Here is a 27,144-nt window from a genome sequence, read left to right on the forward strand (position 1 = left end):
CAGGTGTTGATTACTATCTGAATGAAGCTGTAAACAAGTTGCCTGAGGTTTGTGTTTGATCAATCAGCAATGTTTCGTACTGTTCAGTACAAACGCTGTGATGATTGTTCCCACGCCATCAGAAAGTGCTACAGGCCAAGTAAATGAATCAGCCTGGAGCCTGCAGAATGACAAAGGTCACTGTCTAAACCAAAAACTGTCAGATAAAGATGAGCGATAGACGCCACAATCATCTTTTTTTAATTGGATATTTCTGTGGTGCTAAACATGGTGTACATTTAAAGTAATTAGACTGGTTTTCAAACCACCGCTAATAGCTGTACATAAGCGATGGTTGAATGAAGAGAGGACAGTGTCGCGGTCCAGAGGAAAAGGCATCATACTGGTGAGACTCCCTTTCATACTGGGGAATATCAAATTTCTTCGATTGTGAAGTTACAGCTGCCTCAGTTTCCTTGGAGACACCAGCATGCGTGCGGGATTTGCTAGTCAAGAACCTGAAGTAAAGGTGGCCGACTGAGTGAAATGGAAAAGTCACCTTCCTACGTTAGCGGCGACCTTTATTACTCCCGGCAAACCTGTTGTTGTTGCACCACTGTTGCTTTATCAAGAATCTCTTCATTGTTTTTGCAAAGTCCAAAATACTTCCAGAATGTGGTGCTAGCTAACGTCAGCTAGCACAGTTAAACCTCATTTAATTTCATTTCTGATGCTCACTGCATCAATGTTGTGTTAGCATAATCACAATCTTAGCAAGCGACACAAACACGTACATGCTACAGCTTTAAAATCATCAGTGAGCTCTCTGACCTTCAGCTGCCTGGCGAACTCCACGTGGTTGTCGTAGATGAGGATGTTGGCAATGAGGTTCTCTTTTTCCTTGGAGAAGGACAATGGACCCTCTGTGACATTTGGCTCAACTATCACTTTTAGCAGAGTCCAAGGACACCTGGTCCCATCCCACACCTGAAAATATATGACATAATAGAGACATCTAGCTTTAGATCACAGAGTTATTTTTCACCTGCTACGGGTGAAGATCTATGACGATGATTATATATTCAGCCATCTATCCGTTCAAGCCAAAAGTCAAAAGCAAACTAGGTGCAGGAGGTAGAATGGAAGTCCACCAATCCCACTTAGTTGCTCCCGGTGAGCGTTGGCCAGCTGTATAGCAGCTCCTGCAGTGGTGTGTGAGTGTGAATCGGGGAACGAGAAGTAGTGTAAAGCACTTTGAGTGCCAATAGCTAGAAAAGCACTTAATAAGTGGAGACGGTTTATATCACAAACATTGTATGATAATGCACTGCTGCTATGCTGATTGCCTTCATTAGTAATGGTAATTTTTTTAACTGTAACAAATTGTCAACAGTTCTTGCGGCTTCAGTGGGTTCACTGACAGAACTAAATCGCAGTCTTGAGTCCATATAATATTTATTCTTTGTTCAGGCTTTGTGCTGCAGCACATTCAGGTTTAAAAACAAAAAAGAAGAAATTACAAAAATGTATAAAATATATAAAAAGCATCTGCTACTGCTAGCTACAGTATTTGTATAGATGCTTTATATAAAGTATAAAGGCTCAACAACAAGAACAATCACTGTTGAGTGTCAAACTTAATCACTTTTCATCAATGATTAATGTGCTATTTATTGTCCTCACTAATTAATCTGAAATGTCACACAAGGATAAAAGTGTCCAAGGTTACAACTTTTTGTGCAAATGATAAGGGCAGCATATAAAAGATGTACAGCAACGTAAGAACACCAGCAAATACTGATGATGATGCTGAACCTAATAATTGTGTTTTTGATTTTAAATAATTAATTATGTATCGTATATTCATTGTTTAAACTACAACAGTGCAAGTCCAAGCGATGCAGCATTTTGTGCACATTTGGCTGTGTCGTCGTCAGATTCATCACAACATGTCAGTTTCCTACATGCCTACACCCCCTGTGACACACCCCCCTCGATCCCCTTCACGCCAAACAACGCAGCCCCTTCTGTTAAAACACTGCAGTAGGTTGAGTTTCCAGACACTGCATGCGATCGCCACGTAACGCAGTTGTGAGCAGGGAACGTTTAACAACCTCTTGGTTAACGATGATCTCAGGTGTTTACAGAGACACAGGAAAATCTGTTCTTCATCTAGAATCCGTTAGGATTTGGGCAGCATCCTCTGCTCTGTGTGTTGTTGTGTAACAGCAAGCTGCTACAGCTCAGAGCTGGTTCTCATACTGGCAGCGGACCAGCAGCCCGCTGCCAAATCCTGTTCAAATTTATCTCCTCTATCAGCCTCACTGGCAGGAAACCAGCCATCACTTACAGCCTTATTTCTGATCTGAAAACTGAGGTGGCAGGTAAACCAGCTCAGGACCGAGATAAAATACGTGAGACCGTCTCCCACTGAGGCCACTAGACTGAAGTAGATTTACTACGAGACAGATTAAGACTGAAGGCAAACAGTTCCCCCTATTCCAAGGGAAAAAATACAATATCAACTAGTTCTTTCCAAATCAATGCAGTTTCAAGGTGATTTTAAAAAGAAACGTAGTGGGGGTAACAAGCTGCAACAAAACAGACAAGCAGCTTTTTAAAAACACAAGATAAAAACAGGTGACTGAGCAACTGACAGTACACAGTCTCCAGGGAAACTTCCTGGTGATTGTGATGCTGCAGTGGAAACAAAGAGGGATATTCTGGTCTGTTGTTTATTAGCAGGAAACATCACACAATGAAAAAAAAAAACTTCTCCCTTCTGTTCTATTGTTGATTATCACGAGTCTGCGATGACTAATATGTGTTGCTGCACACTGATTTACATCAAGGGTTTGCATTTCCCCTAAAACTAGGAAAAGACCCACTTATTAGCTTTTTGCAGAGCTTCCAGCTGCATCCTATTGTATTCATTAGTGGGTAGTGATTCCACCACTGTCATTACATGAGCTAAGTATTAGTGATGCTAAGCTGTGGAAACAATGTTACATAAATAAAACATCCTCTTCTTTTCCTTTTGGCTGTTTCCTTTCAGGGGTCTCCACAGCGACCCATCCACCTCCATCTAACCCTGTCCTCTGCATCCTCTTCTCTCACACCACCTAAATTCATGTCCTCTCTCACTACATCCATAAATCTCCTCTTTGGTCTTCCTCTAGACCTCCTGCCTGGCAGCTCCAACCTCAGCATCCTTATCTCCACCTGTTCCAACCTGCCTGCACTCGCCTCTTCTCCACACTCTCCGTTGCTCTGAACCGTTGACCTTAAGTACTTAAAGTCCTGCATCTTCTTCACCTCTGCTCCCTGTAACCTCATTGTTCCACCTGGGTCCCTCTTATTCATACACTGTATGTGTATTTTATTCTGTCTTACCGCGGCTAAGCTTCATTCCTCTGTTTTCCAGAGCAGACCTCCACCTCTCTAGATCCATTATTTGCGTATTGACTAAAGTCAAGGCTATACATATATAATTAGACAATGAACCTAATAACAACTTCAGTAGTCTACATTTGTACTATGCGAAAGCAGCTCTTCTTACTCTCAGCAAGGTGCAGGTGCTGTCAATGGGGGCTTTGGCAAGCAGTTGGCAGGTCAAGTCAAAGTAAGCTTTGGGCTGAACATCAGACAAAGGGATTGTGGGAACTGGTGGGAGAAGGGCCTGGCTGGCCGCCCAGGCTCGAAGCTCCTCGACAGTCCGAAGGTCCTCGTTGTCCAAGTGGAAGGAGCGGCTGGACGTCCGCGGCTTCAAGTCTGCACCAACCGCACCGTCAAATGCGATCACGGAGAAACCGAAGGTGTTGACCAGCATGACAGAGTTGTTGAATAACTGTGTCTGTGGAGAGAGATGTGGCATCATTTATCACTGATCTTATCAACATTACCTTATCTACATGTAAGAGACTCGTTGTTGGCGGTTATGACATTTCAGACATTATAACATAACAATTACACCATACAACAATATTTTAAACAACACAAGACAGTTACTAAAAGAAAGCAACTCAGGCTGTACCTTCACTCTGTGCATGCGAACAATGTCTCCGATTTGGAAAATTTTTGGATGATCCTCCAGCTTCTCACAAAAGATGGTGCAGCTGATCTTCTGGTTGGACTGGTCAGTTATCTTTAGGCTGGAGCAGTAGTCTGGTGAAAGAAAACGTGCCGAGGTCAAGACAAGAGACACGCATCTAATGCTGCACCTCAAAACATTTAAAGGCCTGAAGTAGCTCCCAAGTTATAATAAACTCCTGAAAACAGAGTTGGGAGCCAGAACAACAGTCTATAATTAGAATTTTCAAACAATTCTATAGCGAGGGAGCATTTAAAATAAAAACACAGTGAGTGTAAATGCATTTAATGGAGACCAATGAAGATTCTAATTCACATTAGGGATTTATTGGTATACAATTATGAAGCATTCATATATCGATATCAAAAATCAAGCACTGATTAGCCCTAGTCCTCCAATGCAAATCACATTTTTTTCTAATTAGTAAATTATTTGTAAACAGTCAAAATCATATTGTAAAATTATATAACGGTTATGTGAATGTTCATGTGCATCTATCAGACAGAATTCTATCTGTTTGTGAATGTGCATCTCAGTCTTTGTGTGACAGTTTCTCCAGTGTCGTACCAGATGGATTTTTCTAATCTCTCTGTCAAACTTAAAACATGCCTCAAGGATTCCCAAAGATGATGACAAAGTCATTGACAGTTTTCAGCTGGGATTCTCCTTTTTGAAAAGACACACAGACAAACACACTACACACTTCATCATTGAGTGCTGGGTGGCTGCAGGTCACCTCAGAATAAACAATCTGGTGTTTACTACTTCATCCTTTCCGTCACTCTTTTTTCTGATACTGTCATTTCAGGGCTAACCCCCTGGCTGCTCTTTAGGATCGACTGCCTCCTCTCTACTTCATACCAGCCACAGTGTGTTAACATGGAAATTAACTAAATGACTGAACAATTCTCTGTATCTCCAGAGGTACAAAGGATTAGAACAACAGCGCTTCCAGTGTAATAACGATGAGCACTTAAGCTTTCAAAGCTGGACGAGCAGCCTGTTCAAACCCAGATGTCCATTATTACACCATCAACACATAAAATGAAAATATGTTTTGCTATCCCACTCCTCTCCATCACCACCTCTTTCTACCTCCACCTGAGTTTGCTCTATGAGGAGTCAGACTTTTTCATCTAAACATAACTAGGCTGCAGCATGTGTCTGCTCTCTCTTAGCATGGATGCTGCTGTTCCTACATAATGAAGTTTTTGCTCTACTTCTGTTTGTCAGCTTATTCCTGTCTCAGTGGACGTGATGGGATCTTTGTTTCCTGGCCTGTTTACCAATAAAAAAGAAATCTTTCCGAGATTTATAGACATTTCTTCAAAATGCATGTCCAGCTTTTTTGTCTCTGTCCATGGTGCTGAAATGGTTGAAATCTTTCATTTTTACTCTGGTCTTGAATTGTAAGAAAAACTGGGGGGGAAAAAACTGTGATTCAACAAGATAAAAATGAAGGGATTGGACTGACACGATCATGAAAATTGCTTGTGTTTGCAGCAAATCTTTATAATTTCTGCTTGATTAGCAAGATTTGCAGCTATACTTTGGTAATTGCCTGAAGGGCGTGCGGAGCGTAGCAGATAGTAGATGAGCATAGCAGAACGGGGTAAGAGCAGGGTTGATTGTCATGATAAGGCCTATTATAAGAGGGTGAACATGAGAAGCATTATAAATGTAAATATCAGCTTCTTTGCATCATTTCTGTGGCTGTGTTAGCGTCCCGACTGCAATCTTTATGATGCCAAGCCAAACCTTTTGTCTTATATTTGGTCTGGGGTTGAGACTGACCTGTTCCCCGGCTCTTGAAGGGCTGTTTGAAGAAGATCACCACCCCATACACATTGACTACACACCCAGACTTCAGGTCACCCAGTGGGATGTATGTATATTTTGGAGCCTTGTTCCCCCTGGAAGCCTGAGGAGAAACAAGCACCAACAGAGTAGATCATATTACAGTAAATTACACAAGTACCGTACATACAGCAAGTACCATTCTGAGGTTCTTGTACTTCACCAGCATATTTCTATTATAAGTTACTTTCCTCGATTACAATTCAGAAGGAAATATCACAATTTTTACTTCAATACATTTGACAGTTCAGATAACTTTGCAGTTTCAATGCTTATATAGTTGTATGGATGAAACAGCAGCAATAAAAAGGTGGTTAAATCCGATCAAGTCTAAGTCATTTCATGTTTCATGATATTGAGTAGAAGACACAATTTAAAAGTGGCGTCTTACGATCTACCTGATTCATTCTGTTTCTCTGCACGATGCTACGTAATTAGAAATTTACCTGGACATTCTTAAAGCCAGTATCGAGTTAAAGGACTAGCCGCACATACTAAACTGTAGCAGTTACATATAGAGTTTGTCTTGCAAAACCTAAACCACTGGCCCCAAATATAAAGGTTACAGAAGCGACTGATGGTGAATGAGTAACAACTTCCTGCAGCCTTTTGTTATCATCAAAGTGAGGACAGATGTTTCAAACAATGAGTGACTAATAATCATCTTTGACACTGATGGGTTTTGTAATGTTGGCATTTAACTAAACAAATGTCATTTCTGGTAAATGTTAAAAGCTTTAAGAAATGACTGATCGCAGCAACGGTTTGTGCAACGGTTTCTAAACTTCGTCTATCGTTTTCAAGTTTGCCCGGTTGGATGTGATTTCTTTTCCCTGAGAAGATAACGAATATCTGCAAAATGAGCATATGCTCATAAGAGAAACCCAGAGAGATAAAGCTGATTCCAACATTTATTTTCACTAGTGTTTGTTCTATATTAAAGATTAAACACAAACTTTACACTTTGATCACAGGCTTCTAAAATTTTATTCCTATGCTGCATGTTATTCTGTGCAGTATATCCGTTTTTTTTTTTTTAAACTTGTACCACGAGCTCACTCCTGCTGCGGTGTATCTGTTTTATTATATTTGTTAACAATGACACCAGCTTAATTCTACTGTCTCTGGAGGTCCAAAGCCAGGCAGGCTTTGATCGTGAAACAATCTGATGATATTTTTGCTTTTTTGCCTCAGTGAGGAGAAAAACTGCCCGTCTCCTTCTCAACATCCAACACATTGTACAAATTTTTATTTCACTCACAAACTGAAAGTACAGACTGGCACATCAGATAGGAAGCACAGGTGCTTAACTAGGCTGTTCATAAGAATAAAAGGAGTTTTTGGAGTAAATTATCCAGAACCATTTCAGTTGAGCAGAAGAATAAAAATATAAAAACGATAAGTCTACATAATATGGCATTTTAAGGATTTAAGAGGGCCGGGGGCTGAGGGTTGTGCTGCATCAGAACTAATTTGTATGACATGTTGTCCAACCACATCAGAAATCAGATGTGTTTACAGATGTTCTGAAATGCCAAACGTGAAGGCGAAGTGACAAGACAACTGCCACTGAGAAGGGATGGACGAAATTTCATTTGAATTTGAAGATAACAATTTGTGGGCTGTGTGCACATGAAAAGCGACAGAAATAATTGTCAAGAATTAAAGTAAAACTACAGTACAGCTCCTGTGCTTTTTATCCATGTAAAAGGCAAATCTGATGAGCCATTCTAGCTGCTCAAAGGGGAAAGCAACAACATTTTATGCAAAGGTTGCACTGATGGCACCATATGGTCCAACACCTCGCTATTATTTAGTTTTTCCTTCAACACACACATTCACTTGTCTCCACATGGAGTATCCGTCGATGCGTCAACAGTACAAGTAATATAATTGAATCTAATCCTAAAACCTTTTATTTTTATTTAACTTCCATTTCTGATTAGTGACACATGGATATTTGATGAGCCGACGCTTTCTGGTTTTCATCGCACTGGATCTTGTCTGTATGAAAGAGGTTAGATACAAGTTTCTGTGTTTCGCTGTCCCCCAAACTGCACAGCACTCGTGTCATATATCTGACCCTGAGATGCACGAATAAATGTGTTTAACTAAGGACTACATTACCCTCCCAATCATGTTTTAATTTAGAATCTTTAATTTTGATAGCTGTAATATATTATTATTTATAGGCTTATGGTTTTTCAGTAACTTACTTATTACATTTAATGAACTGGAGGTGGTTCTAATGTTTTGGCCACCTCATTAATTTTAAATATGTTGGCCAAAACATTAGAACATAGTAGAATTATCCCCTTTATGACAGTTTCAACCTAAATGCTGAGAAATTATAACCTTGTGAAAGTGGAATTGATGGCAGAGCTGCTGTATATGATTGCATTAAATTGCACAGGTGGTCATGAAGTTATGCCTGACCCATGTATAAAATAGTTTCTAAAAGCTGTGACTTAAAGATATCAAATCCTGACACTCCCTTTCCTGCTCACACCATCATGATCACTAACACAGAGGTCTGGTGACACCCTGATCCACACGAGGTGACTCTGGGACAGCTGGCTGCTGACATGCAATAACCTGACAGATACAAGAGCCTCACAGCACACTCCAGCAGCCTCTTCAGCTAACCAGGCCTCTGGCTCTAACCTCAGTAGAAAGCGTGGTGCTCCTCTTGATGGCTGGTAGGGATGTGGGGTCAGGAGGAGGCTGCTGGCGTGACACCTGAAGGATGAGGACAGAAGCGGGATGCAACAGTGATGTGTTTTTAGTAAACAGTCTTCACAGCAGACACCACTGCTGCTGGAGGAAAGAGCACAAAAATAAATGACAGGATGGAAGAGAAGGAGTATTAACTGAGTGAGCTTTCATTATAGTAAACTCTAAAATCACAAATTTGCCTTTAAGCTCATAATGACCTCAGAATGACCAGCGCATGATATGTTAGATATTTATGTTCATGAATCATTTGATTATAAATTTCTTGTAGTCTTATTTTTTGTCTTTTGATTAGCTTTGTCAGTTTCAAGTTACTTTAGAGATAATTGTAAGTTCTTTTGTTTTGTCTACATTTGTATGTGGTACAGCATAAGAAAAGCCAGTAAGCAACGTCAATAGCAGGACTAGTTTGACTTCGCGGCCCACTGCAGGAAAATCACCTTAAACCTTAAAAGTCATAACCTCAGTTTTCTCTGTCTTTATGTCAAAAGCTTTGGAATATTTCACAGTGGATGGATTTCTTTGGAAAGGTCAGTTTTCAATTACGTAAACTGTTTGTTTGTGGACAAAAGGCCAGAGTGCATAAGTATGTGCTTAAAAAAAAAAAAACCAAAAACTTAAGTCTTGAACCTGCTGTAATATTTGCTTAGTATATTACATTTGTGCCAAATCAACATGTATGTGGATATAGCCAAAATGTAACAGGTGATTTAGTATCTGATGCAAATTTGACAATATTACACTGTTGTCGTGGCGATGGATGAGCCTGCAGGTACAACATGAGGAGGATGTGAAATTCAGCAGCAGGTAAACAGAGACATGTCTCCAGGTTTTGTTGCTGTTCTGTCTGACAATGATGTAGAGTGAGACACGGCTGATGATGAGTCCTGTTCAATTCACAGCTCACACAGAAGATCTGACACTCCAACAGACTGTTGCAGCCTGTGGAGTTCACAGACGCACAAACACAGACAATGAAGCCGTGATGCCTCAGATCACTCAGAGAGGATGAGCAGTAAACCTGTACACGACGGTCTTTAGAAGTGCTCATTAGGTGACAGTGACTGATAATACATCATCACGTTATTATTACTAACCTGATGGTAGTCAGAGTCTATTGAGGTTTTTTGTAGGCTTGCTAAACAAATATGGGTAAAGTCTATTTATATATGCATAATTACATACATACAGCACATATTAGATAAATACATGGTGTCCTCACATAAACACAGGCATTGTCTCCTGACAGCAGCAGATTGCAGGGGTGGAGCTTGTCCTTATGAACTGTGGGAGATTTGCTGACAGTGAAGCCAGAGGCCACCACCACATCCTGCAAGAAAACATAGCATAAAAACAACAAGAATAGAAACGGGGAGATTGGATGTGGGCAGGAAGAGGTATAAAGACATTCATCTTCCCGGAGGGAGCACAGATCGAAGCAGCAGATGTAGCATCCAGGGAGACGTTAAGTAAACGTCACAACAAGCCCCAGATGATAAGCTGGTGTGAAAAGTGGAGATTGTCTTTTGTTTGGCGTGTCAGCTGCCCCCGAGACAGCTTCAAAGCCACTGCTCAAGGCTGACAAAAGGACAGTCTGAATAATCATGTTATAGAGACACACAGCTTGACAAGAGCTCCGTGATCTACAGCTGAGCGCAGCGGCTCAGTCTGTGATGACTTCCTGACTTCACTGAGCTTTACGGGAGTTTTAGATCAATCAAGTCACCGCTGTAAGAAAACCAAAAACACAGTGAAAAGATGCTGACAGGAGGATTATCCTTGATGTGTTCCCTTTCCCCATCCAGGTCCCAGCCACATCCACCGCTCTGTAAACAACATCACAGATGCTGCTGTGTGCAGATGTGACAGCATCACAGTGGACTGAGAGTAGACTGAAAGTAAACCGTCATGGCAAGCTGAAGCACAAGCAATTCAGTCACCGTGTTTGTGAAGTTAAACAGAGCTGCAGGATATGAACTGTCACACCACAGCCCTGATATGTGGAGGACCACATTAATGAGTTATTAAAAGTGCAATAACACAGCATATGATGTAGGGGAACTTGTTAGCAAGCAACTGCTTATTTATGCATCCAGGAGATACAGACTAACAATTTAGGGAACCTTCAGCTAACATGAGCTAAAACTCTCGGAAAATTATCACCTGAATCCCTGCTTCCTACAGCTTTAGAGCTTTTCAATTGGATCCTGTTAATGTCATCTTAATGTCTCCATGCAACAGGAAGGGGTGAGGCAGCCAAAGGTTGAGCTGCGACCTATGAAGACAGGGTGTCTGAAGGAGCCACATTCAGTTGAAGCATAAAGCCTAAACTCAGGAACAGTTCTTTTTGTTTACAAGTGAAGCGGATTTAGGTTCAGGTTGTAATGAGGGCTTTCATTTTGTGACAGCATTGGAGGAGACTTATATCCTTGATCAGTCAGAAAATAAAGGGGAAAGGTCTCGGAGATGATATTTGGAGAGCATGTTAGTAACTGGTTGTTAGTAAGTTTACTTTATATTAGATCAAATCTTGGCTTGTGGGGTTGCACTGGGAAATTAAAGGAAACATAACTTCATATAGCTTTTGAAAGCAAGAACTTAACTTTAATAAACATGCAAGTACTTACTCTTGAACATTAAAGAGTGATTTTTTTTATACTTTTACATTTGAAAAGTAATCACATTTCACTTCACATGTCAGTTCTTGTTGATCGGACGACATCTGTTGTTACCATGGTAACAGCAAGTGCAGTATAATACTACAGCTACCAGAATTTAGGAGCAGCTGCTTTAAACAAGGCTGATGGAGAGGGAAAAAAAAAAAAAAACAGAGGAGCAGCCCACGAGAAGTACAGCATACTGCCTTTCCTGTGGCTGATTTACATACAAATCATCTCGTTCTTCCAGTTGAAAACATTAACGTAATACAGCCTTACATTCCCCCATAGGTGAGAGGATCTGTTAAAATGATTTTAAATGTACTGTGTACTTTAGGTCACCCGGGGACCTGCAGCCAATCGCAGGCTGAGTGGACTGAGTTTCCACATTTTCTGCCTGCTTACATACAGCTTAGATGGAGAACGTTATCAGTGTATGGCTGCAGGTGCCATCTTGTGATTGAGTGTTCTAGTCCGTGTTTTGACTTTGACTCTTATAGGATAACTTTGGCCATTTTCTAAATTAGTCATATACAGAGACAACAACAACGAATTGCCTCTACTCACAGCTAATGTCAGTCAGTCTCCCTGGATTAGCTTTTTTTGTTTGTGCCGTAGAACTACAGTATCCAAAAATGAAACACATCACACATCAGCCAGACACACTGCTCCACTGGGTGACATGTATATTATTAGATTACCTACTATAAATGACCCTTTATTCTACCCCTCTCTACCTTAGACTAACTTAGGATCATAATACAGCTCTGATTTATTTGTGAAGGACTGAACAGGTAACAGTGAGGCTGAGCCGAATAAAATAACACCAACGCTATATTACACGTACACTGTGCCTGGTTTTCTACGAATCCCTCACAGGCAAAAAAAAAGCTATATGGATCTAACACAAGGGGGACTTAAAAGGATTTGCCGCTGAAGTATTGCTTCCAGATACTATAGGAACATCAGAGCACTATGATATCTAGGAAAATACACACAATTCCTTTTCCTCTCCTGGAAAATGTTTTCTGTTAAATGCGTTTTAAAAGAATAATTTGTTGTCGCTGAGTTGGACAGAGCGGATGTAGAATAAAAGCTAATACTTGTTTTTAATTAGGCCTCAATTTTCTATTGAGAGTGGAATTACCTGGGGTATTATGTCTCGAATGGTAAGCTCAACATGTGGATTAAGTTATTTAAACTATTTTTCCTTTATGGCTTGTTTTCAACAAGACTTGTTTACAGCACGGACTATGTATGTCATCAAGTTATTATTTCTTTTAAGTAATTATTAATGCTTTAGTATGTTTTCAAATGCCATGTCAGGTTTGACAAAAAGTCAGAGCTTCCATTTCTTCAGTCCATGGACAGTAAGTATTATATTATAAAGACTTTAAGTATTTTCACCGGCAGCGTTTCTACACGGAACCGATGTAAATCGCAGAGCCAGCTCTTGGGATTGGTCATGTAGACAGTCACCTAGGGTGCCACCTAAAAAATGTAATTAAAATTCAAACAAAAAGATCAATGGCTTTTGGCTTGTCCATTCAGGCGTCACCACGGCGGAACATGTTTCGCACATTGATTCGGTATGAGTTTTTATGCCGGATGCCCTTCCTGCTGCAACCCTCCCACTTTTATGAAGGCTCGGGACCAGCACCGAGGTGGCCCTTGAATACCGTTCCTGTGAGCTGCTTGAGTGAATTTCCCTGCTGTGGGATCAATAAAGTTTAATCTTATCTTATATTTGTCATATTGATATTATCATCACGAAAAGTCTGTTCAAGTGCTGAGATGCGGCGTTCGTGAGGTTTTAGGCAGGTATCATTTAATGATACCATAGAAGCCTGTGCCACAAGGAAGTCAATTTTAAATGAAAGCTGTCAGAGGGTTTGGATAAGATTTTAGTGCTACATTATAGTTTTATGTTGTGTTATTGGTCATGTTGTGTACAAGGATCATTGTTTACAAGGCCCATTGTCACTAAATACAAGTACAAGTATTCACTGATCATAGCACAATTTCCATGTATGTTGTAGAAAAAAAAAAAAGAAAACATTTTTGCTGAGTAAGTTAAATTTTTGTATTGTTACATTTGTATTTTATATTATATTGCATGGTTTAATATTGTTTGAACATGGCACCTTTTTTGTGTTTATATTGTGGGAGCTGTCAGGACATTCTACATATGTGTACAAAACCTGAACCTCTAGTTTTATTCATGTGATTTTATATAATTTTTTTAACTTTTATTTCTTTTTTATTATTAAAATGTAATAAAACTTTTAGGGATGTCCATTAATGTTTGGGGTAGAGTGTGCTTGCAGAAAGGTGGGGGGCACCAAACCATAATCTCATCTAGGGTACCAAAATAATATAAATTGAAACCAAAAATGCTAAAGCCGGCTTTTAACCGAATCCCCGTTGTCTAAAAATCTTTTTTGTACACCTGTCAGATAATAAACAATTAAGTAAACTGGGGAGAAAAAAATACATTAAAAACTTTTCTGGGAATGGGGCTTGTAAATAATAGTGAAAAAAAAAAAACAATTGTTGCAAATGTATATTTTTTCTCTAAAAGTACTAACATAATATCTTTAATACTCAAGTGAACCTACCCCTTGATTAACAGCTTGACTGAAGTCCTTGGCTAGTGCTCCAAACAAGACGACATTGATGGAGGAGTTCTGAGACGAGGGGTTTGGTGGGGAATCGGCTTCTGAAAAACAAATGCAAAATGTGTTTTCTAAAAACAGAATGCAATTTGAATCTTCAGATCAAGAAGAAACGGCATGAATGTCATATTTGACACATACATATTCGTAATCAATATTTTGTAGGTTGTTTTTAAGTTGTTTAGAAATTACAATGAAATACACAGTAAAACTAAGCCACAAACCAAACATAAAATCCCACAATGCACCTGTAGGTTAAATAATGTGCCAAACCTTACACTGTTTTATACCCAACAATATCCTGCAGCTAGGGGCACAAATGGGAATTTGAGATTGAATGGAATAACAAAAAAAGGACGCCGCCACCACAGTAAGAGCCTTGGCTCTCTGCAGCTCTTTGAGCACACTGCTCAGAGATAAGAGGGCCACAGACCAGACAACTAACCTGTCTGCTTCTACAGTCCAGAGCAGGTAAACCACTTAATGTACACAATCAATTCTGTAGCAATATGCCCCTTTAAGCTTCTTGTATTTATTTTAGAAACATGTCATGCGTAGTTCAAGGCTTTTACCAAGAGTGCATATGCATGACGGGAAAGGTAGTGGAGTGACTGAAACTGAAATGAACAGACTCCATGGAAGTAGAAATATGTTGTTTCCATCACATATTTTTTGACCCACCACATTAATCAATGGTCAACCATTACCCTTAACTAATGTAAGACAAGATGCATAGATAGATACATTATTCAGTTAAAAAGACTGCATATTATGGTCCTCATCATTAATGTCTTAGGTATCTCTGAAAAAAGCACTGAAAAAGTGTTTACATTAAAAGAGACCAATTTTAGTTTGGCACAAAATTGTAAATTTTAACAGATTAAAAGAAGCAGTTCGGTATCATAACTGAAAGCGACACGTACATCAGGTCGTTTGAGGATCTTCCTCTTCAAAACATCCAACAAACTATACACAATTATCTGGAACCCAATTTCCCACTGTGACGGGCCAGTTGCCGGTTCCCTGAAGAAACAGGGTCCTCTAAGTACAGCTGTACAGAACTTAGTTTTACATCTGTAGCACCTTTGTTAGAACAAACAGATCTCAGCAGGAAGCTTCTTAGACCAGATTCCAGCACAAACAGAGCAGCCAACACAAACATATGAACACACATTTGAGAGTTACCTTGGATGACACTTTTCAGGATGAAGTCAGCTGACTGCACCAGCGGGCCTTTATGAACCACTATGCCCTGTAAGAATTAAAACCCCATCGATTCAGAAAAAAGATATTTGGGAACATCTGTTCAGTGTGCAGGCACCTTTTTCCTGTTAAAATCAATCTGCTAATAAGATAGCTGATCTATTTTTTGTTTTTAATTCATTTTTTCCGGATTAATTCTTACACAAACATTAATGACAATCAAAACATGAAGTCGTACATCTCTGTGGTAAAAACAAGAGCAAGCAGGGCTTTTGCTCTTTGAAATTCTCTTTACGTGTTTGTTCTGAATTTTGGATGCCATGCAGGATGGATGATAGGCAGGTAGCAGAAGAGGTGGAAAACAAATGGGAAGTTCATTCAACTAGAAATTCTGTAACGTTGCACGTTGAGTCCATGCGCTGATTAGAATTTTGACAATAAGAGCAAGATAAATACTTTGTGTCCTCAGATTTAATTTAGATAATTTCACAGTGTTGGTTCGTAAACACAGAAAGCAAGTTCATCGTAGGTCTTTTTCGTACTTTCTGGTGAAGTGAGTAACAGGAATTTGGGAGGAAACGAGGTTAAAGGTTTAAAATTATGAGTTGTTGATAATTGGTCTGGCATTGTAAAATACAGCGCAGGGAAAAAGGAAATTACTTAAACTCACCTTGACTGTTTTGTTAGTACAGTCAGTGCTGGTTTTAATGAGTGAGATGGGAATCCTGGTCAGGTGTGCGGGTACCTGAGCATCTGGCCCCATGCCCTCCAACAGCACATGGCTAGGCATGGCATCAAGGTGACCTGTGAGACAGTGTTTTGCATAATTTGTGACAAATAGTGGTGAGAAATTTCACTTTTGTTGTAATGAAAACAGTGGGGATGGCAAAATATACCAAACTTCTATATGGTGCTATACACACAAAACTAAGTGGACAGCAATTCCTAGAAGCCTTTTTGTGGGAAGAGGTGCAGTTGCAAGAAAAAGTAATGGCCCTAGTTGCAATTTCCGGGTTTTTCTGCATGAATTATATAATGTTGAACATTAAATGTGAAATATCACAAAGAGCAAATGATCTTTCGTGTCTTTATTGAACACACTCATTGACATACAAGGTGACGGTGAAAAAAGTAATGACAACAGCGTTTTAATATTTTGTACAACCACCTCTGGCAGCAATAAGCTCAAGCAAGTGCAAGTGGATTAGATCTGCACAACCATTATGAGTAATTTTACTATTCTTCCTTAAAGACTTGGTTCCCTGATGTGAATTTCCTGTTGGGATCAATAAAGTATCCATCCTTCTCATTTAGCTCAGCCATGCTTTTAGGAGGTCTGGTGTGAACAGCTCTCATGTGCCATTCCACAGCATCTCCTTCAGGTTCAGGTCTGGACTCTGAGGCATTTCTGTTTTAGATTGACTTCAATGTTTAGGGTCACTGTCTAAACTCCATTTTATGTGTTCACAGGACATTTTCCCAGTACTGTTGTGTCAAGGTGCTGTTTAACCATGTGGTGTTGGAGATTTTTGGGGAGTCATGGATTCCTCCATGGAGTCCTGCCATGAATACCATACCTGTTAAATTTTTGCATGTGGCTGACTCATGAACAGAGATGTTAACTAACTGTAACGAATGCTTCAAAACTTTAACGGTTACTCTAGGGAACTGTGGATTCAGTGTTGCACCTTTAGGCTGATCTTGGCTGGACACTTACTTCTATGGAGAAAAGGCACAGTACCAAGTCTTATCTCATTATCAGTGAATGTTGGAAGGAGCCAGGGTAAGAAGTGGATGGATCGAGGTGCGTGCTAGGGTGAGGTAATGGTATGTGTGCCTTGCACTCATACATTATTGCTGTTAAACTTAATTATATCATGAAAATATCAAATTGGGATATATATCCAATAATATCATGAGAAAAGCATGTTGTCCCGCCCTTATGAGATTTTAGTCTATGTAAATAATGAAAGAACCACTAGAATGTCTGGTAATATCAGTTCATGTGAATTGGAAAGACACCCATGTCAGTGGTTTCATGCTTATATCTGGGCTCTAAGAACTGTGCTTACAGACAATGATCCAACCTGTGATCGCTAGTTTAAAATCCAGTGTAACTTTCCTCCTCCGCAAACGGCTCATTACCAGGATGAAACATCTGACAAGCAACACCAGATCCACGTCGACAGCACAGATGATCTTTTAGGCATTTCAGAGAGACCCAGACAAGGCTATGGCCATGTTCCCAGCAGGTAGCACATTGCTTCCTGTCAGAGCTTGTTAATTTGATTTCGGGCAGATTTGACTGGCGAGTCCCTAAATGGTACCTCACTGACCAAGGACAGAAGCAGAGCGGGAACAGCCTGCAAGGCAGACGAGCTGTTCACACGACCGTACAGTCAGCTGCTCAGTCAGGCACAGAATCCAGCCAGGAAAAAATAAAATCATATAAACCCCTCTGATTAAGATCATAGGGGTGGTGCCAGAGGCTTGAAGTGAAGCACGATAAGTGATTCATTCATGAGTTCAGAGTCATTCTGTGTTAAGGTACCAAAGACAATTTCTAGACCACTACAGCTCCTACCATTCACTGCAACGGACTGTTAACCCCCCCCACTAATTTTTAGTGGTTGAAGAAACAAATTACCAAAAAAATAAATAAAACTGTTTGTTTGTTTCCTGAAGCTCCAACTTGCTTCCCTAAATAAAGTAGAGCAAAGCAAATGTGCCATTTCATCTGCTATAGGCCAAATTGAATGTTCATTCGCAAGTGAAAACTAGCGTTGGTTACTGAAAAAAATCTGTCTCTCAGCCTGGGTGCAACTGGTGGTAGCAGCTCTCTCCGCTGCAGCACCGTGCCGCACAAACACAAAGAACATGATTTTAGTGACAGTGGGGGACAGAACTGATCGTTCAGTGTGGTAACTTTTGAAGAACGCTCAGAGTTAAGTGAGATGAAATCTGCCGCTACCACATGGTAGAAAAACAAATTCTAGTTTCATAAAAATTTGTTGAAAATTTAGCATTATTCAGTAAACACTAAATTGCAATATTTTGTTATATTTTCAGTAAAATCTGTGATGAGCTGAGGTCAGATGGTCATACTGAAGGGCTAGTTTATAAATTCTGAGACTTTTTTTGTTCAAGTTGCTGTTACAATAAACCAAACAACTCAGGTCTCCATCTACTCAAGATTTATATATATAGTCCACATGGAAAAATTTTGATTTTGTTCTTAAATTCTATCAAAAGAATTTTAATTCTTGTCCCAGGTACCAAATCTTTGTGTACCGATAATTTCCAGCCGAAGGTGTGACGGGTCTGATGTATTGTTTGAAACACAGATTGATGTATATAACAAATAATAAATAAATAACATTTACCATGAAACATTTTGCCTTGACCATGCACAATATATTGTATTATGTTAAATATATATCCTGGTAAATGGTATTAAATGTCAATGATGCTACTGTGTGATTTTCATAGTCTGAGAGGTCAGTGTTTATCTGAGCCCTAATCAATGCCATTGTTAAATCCTCCAAGAGACTTCAGTTTTTTAATGCTGAATAAGCTTGAGGATTTCAATCACAGAAATTAATCTAAGATGAATGAGAGGGACATGACAAAAAGCACCTGTATGGTCAAATCCACACACCTGGACTTAGACCCTTATCCATCCTTCTGACTTGAGCTATAAGTGAAACCCCAACCACAGAGAGCTGCACCATATCAGAAAGCACCAGTCTGCTGATCAGCCTTCCTGTTCCTCCAAGCGTCACCCAAGCCCACTGCTCTGCTGCTCCAGGACGCTCATTAACTTGGAGGGTAACTCAAGTTCACACCGACACCGCTGCTGAAGAGCGACAGAGACGCCGAGAGGCTCACAGGATAGATCTCTAAACAGCAGCTCACTGCTGAGCCATCAGCACAGTACAGCAGTTAGGACAGCAGAACCAACATGACTGCCGCCGTGGGAGGACTGAAATATTACTGACCTGGTCCCTCAGAAGACCGAACGACCTGCTGAAGTATCACTCAGACAAACACAGGACAGAAGTCACATCTATTACTTCTGTTGATACACAAGGTAATAAAAGTTAATGTACAGATCATTTTAAATACACCACAGTTGACTGTACATCTCTCCCCCACCATCCACTGAGAACTCAACTGTAAGCTCACACGTTTAATGGCGGTTTTACAATTTCCACTTTTCTAAAGCACACATTAATTATTCACAGAGGTTAACTCCAACACACACACACACAGCTAAGTGTTGGCTTCAACCTGAAGGTTTATTTTCTAGGACATAAACCCTCCAGCTGCTACGGGGCTTACGCTCCAGCAGTTTCACCTATTGAGGAAAAAAAATTTTAAAAAAAAAAGCTCGGCAGGTGATTTCAGGGGTTTTTATCAGGTCAGGAGCAGCTTGCAAGTGCTGAACAGAGGTTGTGTGTCAAGGGACAGCAGCTCTGAAGGGCTCAAAGAACCTAATTTATTAAAAACCATTTAAAAACTACACTTCAGCACTGAGTCAAACGCTCCCCATCGACAAGAGAAAGAACACAGGGATTAGACATGGATGCAGATGTTAGGCTTTCTCACTTATGAAAAATGTGACAGTAGCATTATTTTTAAAAAAATTGCCACGTGACATCTGGCCACTATTGTCAACTAAAATTAACTTGCAGAGGATTGTGGGATATGTGTGGCCTCAAAAGGATCCACCCATAAGAGCATTCGTTGTGAGGTGGTTGCCAGGGAAAAGTAGGCCGCATAGGTCAGCTGCAAGTAAAGGAGCCAACTGCAGTCTTCAAAGGATCCAGCCTGTGAATTAAGATCCAGCTTTTCTTCTTTTAGATATTGAAGGAAGCACCCATTGCCAACTCGGTAACAGTTTGTTTTCTATGCTAAAATTACTACTAAGGGTCAGACTGATGTAGGTTTTGTGATCTTCTGGTGCCTTTGGGATTGGTGTGCATTACAAAACAGACTGATGCATAATAAGAAGAGCTGGTTCTAAAGTTTTGGCCCACCCTATTTAAAATGAACGAGGGGCCCGAGGCTTTAGTTTGTAGAATTATCACCTTTCCTACAGTTTCAACTAAACAACTGAGAAATTAGAACGTTGTAAAAGTCGAATCCACGGCAAGCTACGGTATTGGATTGCTTTAGATTGTACAGCTGTGCCTAAGAAAGTGGCCCAAACTCTAGATCATGAATTGACATGGGACGAAAACTAATGTAAAGGGAAAGGGCTTTATTTTAGAGCCAATGTTTTGCGGCACTGGGCATTAAACTTTCCGGACGAATGTAATCTGTGTCACAGTACCGGCTTTACTAACTAACTTAAACTAGAATGGCCACTCGGTTACTTCACAGTGCACATCTGGTCAGATTCACAGAAATTCTATCTAGGTATTTCTAAGAGTGGCGTGACAGGAATGGAACACACATGAGATTACTATGCTCTTGACCCTTGGCCACCAGAATCTACTTAGTTCACCCTCGAGTTTGTGTCAAATTGAAAGAAACCCCCTCAAGCCGCTGCTGAGATATTGCGTTGATGGAACGTGCCCACAAACAAAATACATCCAAGGCGTAAAAATAAAGATGGAGGTAGACATTAGTATGCAATGGGCTTCTTATAGTCCCTGTACCACCTCACTGACAAAATGTAATTTCTGGTTTTGGCTGAGAGCCACTAAGGACCACATCTGTCAGATAAGAAGACAGAAACAGCAAGCCTGTAATTACCGTATCAGAGACGGTGATAACTTAATAATATTAAAATTAACATTTTTGTAGAAAAACAGGCTTTACATCATTGTAGGTTAACAAGAAAACAGTGTTGTAGTATTACAGACAGATAAATGAAGAATAGATTATGTTTTTTCATCACACTGGTCATTGACGGCTTTTAACCTTAACTAAAATTCCTAAAACTATCCATACTGTTATATTCAGTGACACAGGTATATGGCCTATGGGTCAAACAGCAGACAGAAGCAAACATAGAACATCTGGCTGAGACCAAGGCCATTTAAAGAAGCCCAAATAAAGCCTGTTGGTATTATCAATGGTAGGCTGAGTTCAAATGTGTTGACCTCGTAGGTTAAAACCAACGTTTTAAATAGAAACTCAGAATGACTTTTACCAAATACGAATAAATAGACAGACATTTTCAAACTTACTAAAGAAAGACAAACCTTCTCTTTCGGGAGGTGAAAACAGACCTCCAGAACTAAATGCAAGGAAAGCAGTTGGTAGCCTATATGAGAATATCAATAAATTATGGGACAATTTTCATATATTTATGTCACAGTGAAAACACCAGATAACATTGTTATAGGCTGCTGGAACAAACAGTATAGGTCACAGAAGAAACTTGTAGTCATAAGCTGTATTTTTTGATCGATATATGTAATAAATGTTTTGGGGGCGGCAGTCGTCCACGGACCAAAGGGTCAGTGGTTCGATCCCCGGTCCCAGCTATATGTCAAAGTGTCTCAGGGCAAGACACTGAACCCCTAACAGCCCATTCCCATCCCCAGCTGTGCAGTGCAGGTCCCAAGCTTGGCAGAAATTGGGGAGGGTTGGGTCAGGAAGGGCATCCGGCTTAAAAACGGTGCCAAATTAACATGCGGACAATGATCCGCTGTGGTGACCCTGAACTTCCTGCATAAGCCAAAAGGACAAAAATAAATAAATAAATACTTAAGAAACGTGTTCCGCACATTGATTTGGCATGAGTTTTTACACCAGATGCCCTTCCTGCACCAGGGTGGCTCTTGGCGGCCGGGGAGGGGCCACACCTGGTGGGGTGGGATTTGAACCATTGGCCTTCTGCATCCCAATGTGACCTCTACCCATTGATGCACCAGGCCCCCTGTCTAAGTCACCAATGACTGTAATTAAAAATATTTCAAACAGCTTTAACCCAACAACAAGCAGAAGAAAAGCTTGACATGAAAAGTGTGCAACAAAACCCCATTTAAAAGCCTCAAGACAGACAAGACAAAAGCCCCTCAGCTGTAACATTTGCAAGTCGGTACCAAATACATTTTTAAGCAATTTCAGAAGTAATTAGGAAAAACTCACCCATTGGAGAGTTTCCCACACACCCAAACACCACAGGCATCCTGACGGCTCCTGAACTAAACTGTTTTCCAACTCAATTTGTTTTGTTTCCAGTTCTGCTGCACACATTTGTACGTCCTTTGTTATTTGGCATAAGAAACAGTCAAATTGTTTAACACTTCCAATGCATAAGTCACCATGTCAGTCTCCTCTAATTCATTTGTTTGTGTCTTTTAAAGCAACACAAGCAGCGTAAAGAGTAGATTTAGCAAAGCAACCACAAACAGGAGGCTTCTTGCTAAGTATTACAAAAAGGAAGCTAATATACAGGTCTGTCTCTAATAAAAGCCTGATTCTTAGCCGAGTTTTTGCAGTTCAAGCACAAAACAACACCTATACTTTCTGCCCTTTCATGGTCTGATGGTGGACTATGGAAATATTTTCGTGCTAATCCAAATTTGTTGTTTTACAAATTATTAGTCAGTTTCTCTAAAATTGAGCAGCCATATTTTGCCAGAAAACCTTAAGTGAGACAGCAGAAGAAGATGTGAATTAATCCACCCTGCCACACTTCAGCCAATCAGGACGGAGTGAGGCGGAAGGGGGAAACAAACATGTCAGACAGAGAGTGACGGCTGTGTGGAGACGTTGCCTTGCGGGGGTTTTCCTTTTCTTTTTCTGACAAACAGCAACTGTGTGTCAAAATCACAAACTGTCCTCTCTGCACATTCAGCCGCGCGTGAGAAATTGCCAAGAACAAACCTTATTTACTCGACATTTGCATAATCTTGGTGAGGATAAGAGAGCGAAAGAGAGAGAGAGAGAGAGAGAGAGAGAGGACTGTTTCACTTTAACTCTGTCTATGCTGGAACGAGTTGTGACATTCCTAGACCTGCATCACGGCCACTTCCTGACCACCTGTCCTGTTAAAACAAAGGGGACCACCTCCAGTTTTTGGACACCATCTATGGTTGAACAATTTGAGGCTGTGTAATTGAAATTTAATCAGACAAATGTTTTGACTGTAGCAAAACTATTTATTGTGGTGTGTGTGTGTGTGTGTGTACGGCATAGCAGGTGATCTCTGATGCAGCAGCCACCAAAGCAAAGGAGAATTACCAGTGTGCCACAGCCACATGAAAGCCCAGTGTATTCACCCCTCCCCTCATACTGCTGTCCGGCAGGAGGTCACCAGGGTCACACGCTGTGTGATCTATCCCACAGCGAGTGGCCGCCACTTCAAAAGCAGGAGGGAGTGCTCATCTTTTAACTCTCACAGACAGGTGGAGACCAGCTCCTCAGAGCTCATAAATATTTATCTGCAGCTCCACACAGGAGACGCAGGGGAGAGGAGAACGCAGGAGTGAGTGATCAGCCAACTGAGACAAAGGCTGATAAGTAACATAAATTACCTCTTCACACCATCATTCACTCCATCATCTCACTGCACACTAGTACAAGGTTTCTTATGGAACTAGGTTAACCAAGGTGCTAAATGCTGGCTCTACTTTTTTTTTTTTACCCTGTGACATTTTGATTTGCTGCAGACAAATGCATCTCATTATCAGTGTAATTATTGCTGATGTTAGTGCCAGTTTAAACAAAAGCTTGACTAATTTAATGAGACTTTTGCTTTGTGAAGTAGCACTACAGCAAACTAATGAACTAATAAAGTCTAATATTACATTTATGTTTCAAATAAATGTAAAAATGTCCTCAATTGTTTTAGTTAATGAAGCAATTCTGTCATTAAACCTAATTCATCTCATATGTGGATAATTCAGCCCAACAAACCTCAGCCAGATGACAGACACATTAAAGTGTATTAGACAGATGTTACCACTGAGTTCTCAGTTAAAACGTTAAATACATGCATTTGTTCATATAACCCTACTCTCATTTATTGGCCTTCATTTCTACAGATTTAGAACTGAGAAAAATGGGGATGGGGAAATAAATACATAAATAAAAATGTTTTCCGAAAAAAAAATAGGAATCATAAAGTCTCTTGTTCTAATTGCTTCAATACACAGATCCTCCTAAATAGGGCTGTGTCATATTGTATCATCTAGGGTATATCACGATAATCTCTCCCCATGATGAAGAATGTATAGTTGACAATATAGTTGGCGTATACGCTATAATGCGGGGGCGATCCCTGGCCTCAGCTATATGTCGAAGTGTCCCTGGGCAAGACACTGAACCCTTAACAGCCCCATTCCCCTCCCCAGCTGTGCAGTGCCGGTCCAAGCCCGGTAGAAATTGGGGAGGGTTGCGTCAGGAAGGGCATCCGGCTTAAAAACTGTTCCAAATCAACATGCGGACAATGATCCGCTGTGGCGACCCTGAACTCATGGGATAAGCCGAAAGTACAAAAAAAAAAAAAAAACACAGTGGTTCATTTGAAGCCAAAAAAGCCTGCAACACCTCAATAAAAAGCCAGCAGCTAAGCAGGCAGATCTGTTTCCTAACACAATCACTACATGCTGAGTACGCATTATAAATCAGAGAAAATTAAGCTTTAAAAGACACATGATGGCACATAACTGTGATGTTTTCTTCTAACCTATACTGCCCCAGCCTGTTCATTATTGGTTTGTAAGAATTTAAAGTAATTATCTCAATCACAAGCAAACAATACCTCACAGGCTACGGGTCACAGCAGTCTTAACAGCACATTACTGCAAAATGTGATACTCTCCCATTGGAAACAAGTCATGAGCATGTAAGTATTCCAGAATTGTGATCGTCAGGTGAACAAGACCCATGTTATTTGCAAAAAAAAAGCAGGTAAGAATTGGAATATCAAGTGCTGTGGAGTTGAGGTGTAATCATAACTGACAACTGGAAACCACGTACATAAAGCTGGGCACCAAACTTCAACACTTTTATGGCACCAACTGATCTGTTATTGTGTATCAAAAAATGCCTTCAGTACCTCATGAGTAAATCTCATCAGCACCAGTGAGACAATAAACATGTAGCATTCGAAACTGGCTTGCACTGAAAATATTTTAAGCATTTCACATTTTGTCCTTTTTTTTACTATAATTTTTAATCGTTAGAGGCACCTGGTAACCTTGAGGTTCACACTGATGTTACCAGACAACTTTCAGCTGTGGTAACTAGGTTTATGTTTTATGTTGTAAAACTGCCTTAAGTGTAGAGATGCCAAGGTATTGAAAAATAACTAGATTTGTAGTCAGTGGTGTAATTTTTTTTAAAATAGATTTATTAAAATTGGTATCAAAATAGTATTGTTCAGGAAGCTGTATCGAAGTCAATGCCGGATTCGTTGAGTTTTCTTGAAATGACTTTGTCGTGAATTGGTGCTTTATGAATAAAGTTCAATTGAATTGACTATATCCAGGCTTGGAAATCGATACATGATTGTATCATGAGGAAACGTGCAATATGCTTAAAAAAAAAAAAAAAAAAGAAGAACAAACTGGCAACGATGAGGGCAGGTGACGTGGTCCCTGCCCTCAACATCTGCCGTAACTACGAGCAACTTCAGACATTTACCTGCTAGCTAGTTAGCACGCTAATGTCGAGGTTAGCAAACTAGCTACTAGGGAGAGTAGCTTCTTAACTAGCCCCCAGTTTAACACAGAGTTCAATTTGTCAAATGACATTTCACACTTTGAACAAAGAGTGAAACGGTGCTGAAAAAGCTAAAGAAAGAAGAAAACAACGGTTTCAAAAGCAAGGCGACGTAAAATACATTAAACCAAACTCCGTCCTAAAAATCCTCCAGTTTAAAAGTTATTTGTTCGTTACAACCACAGACAAAAAAAACCCAAAAACGTGTACAACTTTTCCTACATTTTTAGCTTGTGTCGGTGCATTCGGCCCACATACAATACAATACGTCGCACGTTCAAGTTCAATAATATTTCGCCTTGGACAGAACAGACAGTATTATTGTTAGCATAACGTTTGAGAATCAGCTGGTTAACAACATGGAACACAAACTAGCACATCAACCTATCGAACAGGATTAGTAAAAACACCTACATTTTGTAACAGGACACCTGTGGCCTGAGATCCTGGACATAAAAGTAGGAAACTTACGGCTGCTGGAGATTGTTGTTCCGTTTCCCTCTCTTGTTTTCGAACTGGAAGTCTGCTCTGACGCGCATGCGCGCAGAGGACCGCAGGAAGGCACAGCTTTAACGAGTGTGTGTCGAAATGAATGAATGTGTTTACAAACAACACGTAAAACCAAATATTTGTATTTAAAATCCTATAATGATGTTAAAAACTCCCCAGATGATTTAAATTAAATCCTTGCTTTATAGTTCCAAAATAAATGTATTTATTAGAAAAAGACGAGCTTTTAGTATTTTTTAATGTGCTACAATCTTTAAGGTTTCACGCATTCATCTGTGACAACCATAAAATAAAATCCTTAGTTCTTTTCACCCCCGTAACTAGACTATTTACTCCAAGCATGTTCAAATGATTTCTGCTGTATATTCATATGCTTAATCCAAGAATGGGTCATATCAGGAAATCAATTCAATCTGCCACTTTCAGTTCAATATCCAACATTTTAACTCTTTTCAGGTTCTTTAGGTGCACTGTGCTCTGTGTGGTACCAGTTTTGTGGTTTGGCTGTCTGACGGGAGCTGGAGTCCGTCTTAGGGAGGAGGTGTGATACTGACATCAGGCTGGTTGACCTGCCAGCCTCCAGACTTTGAGTGCAGCCGCTGGGAGTCACGGGAGACAACTGAGGACTTCACAGTCTGTGTTCCTGTAGTGTTTCCTCCTGTCAGGCCAAAATAATGCTGAAGTGCGGATGCCGCTGGCACAACAGTCTGTGTTCTTTTTAACACCACTGAAAGTCTCAGAGCAGACGTTCCTT

The 27,144-nt window shown here is 40.2% G+C and overlaps 1 protein-coding gene across 4 annotated transcripts in view; it reads right to left on the minus strand.

The window, feature by feature from the left end:
* The window catches only part of pot1 (protection of telomeres 1 homolog), a 52,468-nt gene extending 26,051 nt beyond the window's left edge, over nt 1-26,417 (minus strand). For 2 of the 4 annotated variants that reach the window (XM_067493081.1, XM_067493080.1), the window contains exons 1-10: nt 26,295-26,390; nt 15,865-15,998; nt 15,177-15,243; nt 13,935-14,035; nt 9,882-9,989; nt 8,591-8,665; nt 5,864-5,990; nt 4,013-4,143; nt 3,539-3,832; nt 811-966 (exon numbers count right to left, since the gene is read on the minus strand). In XM_067493081.1, the coding sequence (XP_067349182.1) occupies nt 811-966; nt 3,539-3,832; nt 4,013-4,143; nt 5,864-5,990; nt 8,591-8,665; nt 9,882-9,989; nt 13,935-14,035; nt 15,177-15,243; nt 15,865-15,998; nt 26,295-26,334 (1,233 nt within the window). In that variant the 5' untranslated portion in view covers nt 26,335-26,390. Of the gene's footprint in view, nt 1-810; nt 967-3,538; nt 3,833-4,012; nt 4,144-5,863; nt 5,991-8,590; nt 8,666-9,881; nt 9,990-13,934; nt 14,036-15,176; nt 15,244-15,864; nt 15,999-26,294 lie in introns of all 4 variants that reach the window. The other 2 variants (XM_067493082.1, XM_067493083.1) reach the window with 2 other exon arrangements.
* Nucleotides 26,418-27,144: the final 727 nt, after the last annotated feature.

This window comes from Channa argus, chromosome 23 (assembly GCF_033026475.1).
Source record: "Channa argus isolate prfri chromosome 23, Channa argus male v1.0, whole genome shotgun sequence".
Classification (NCBI taxonomy): Eukaryota; Metazoa; Chordata; class Actinopteri; order Anabantiformes; family Channidae; genus Channa; species Channa argus.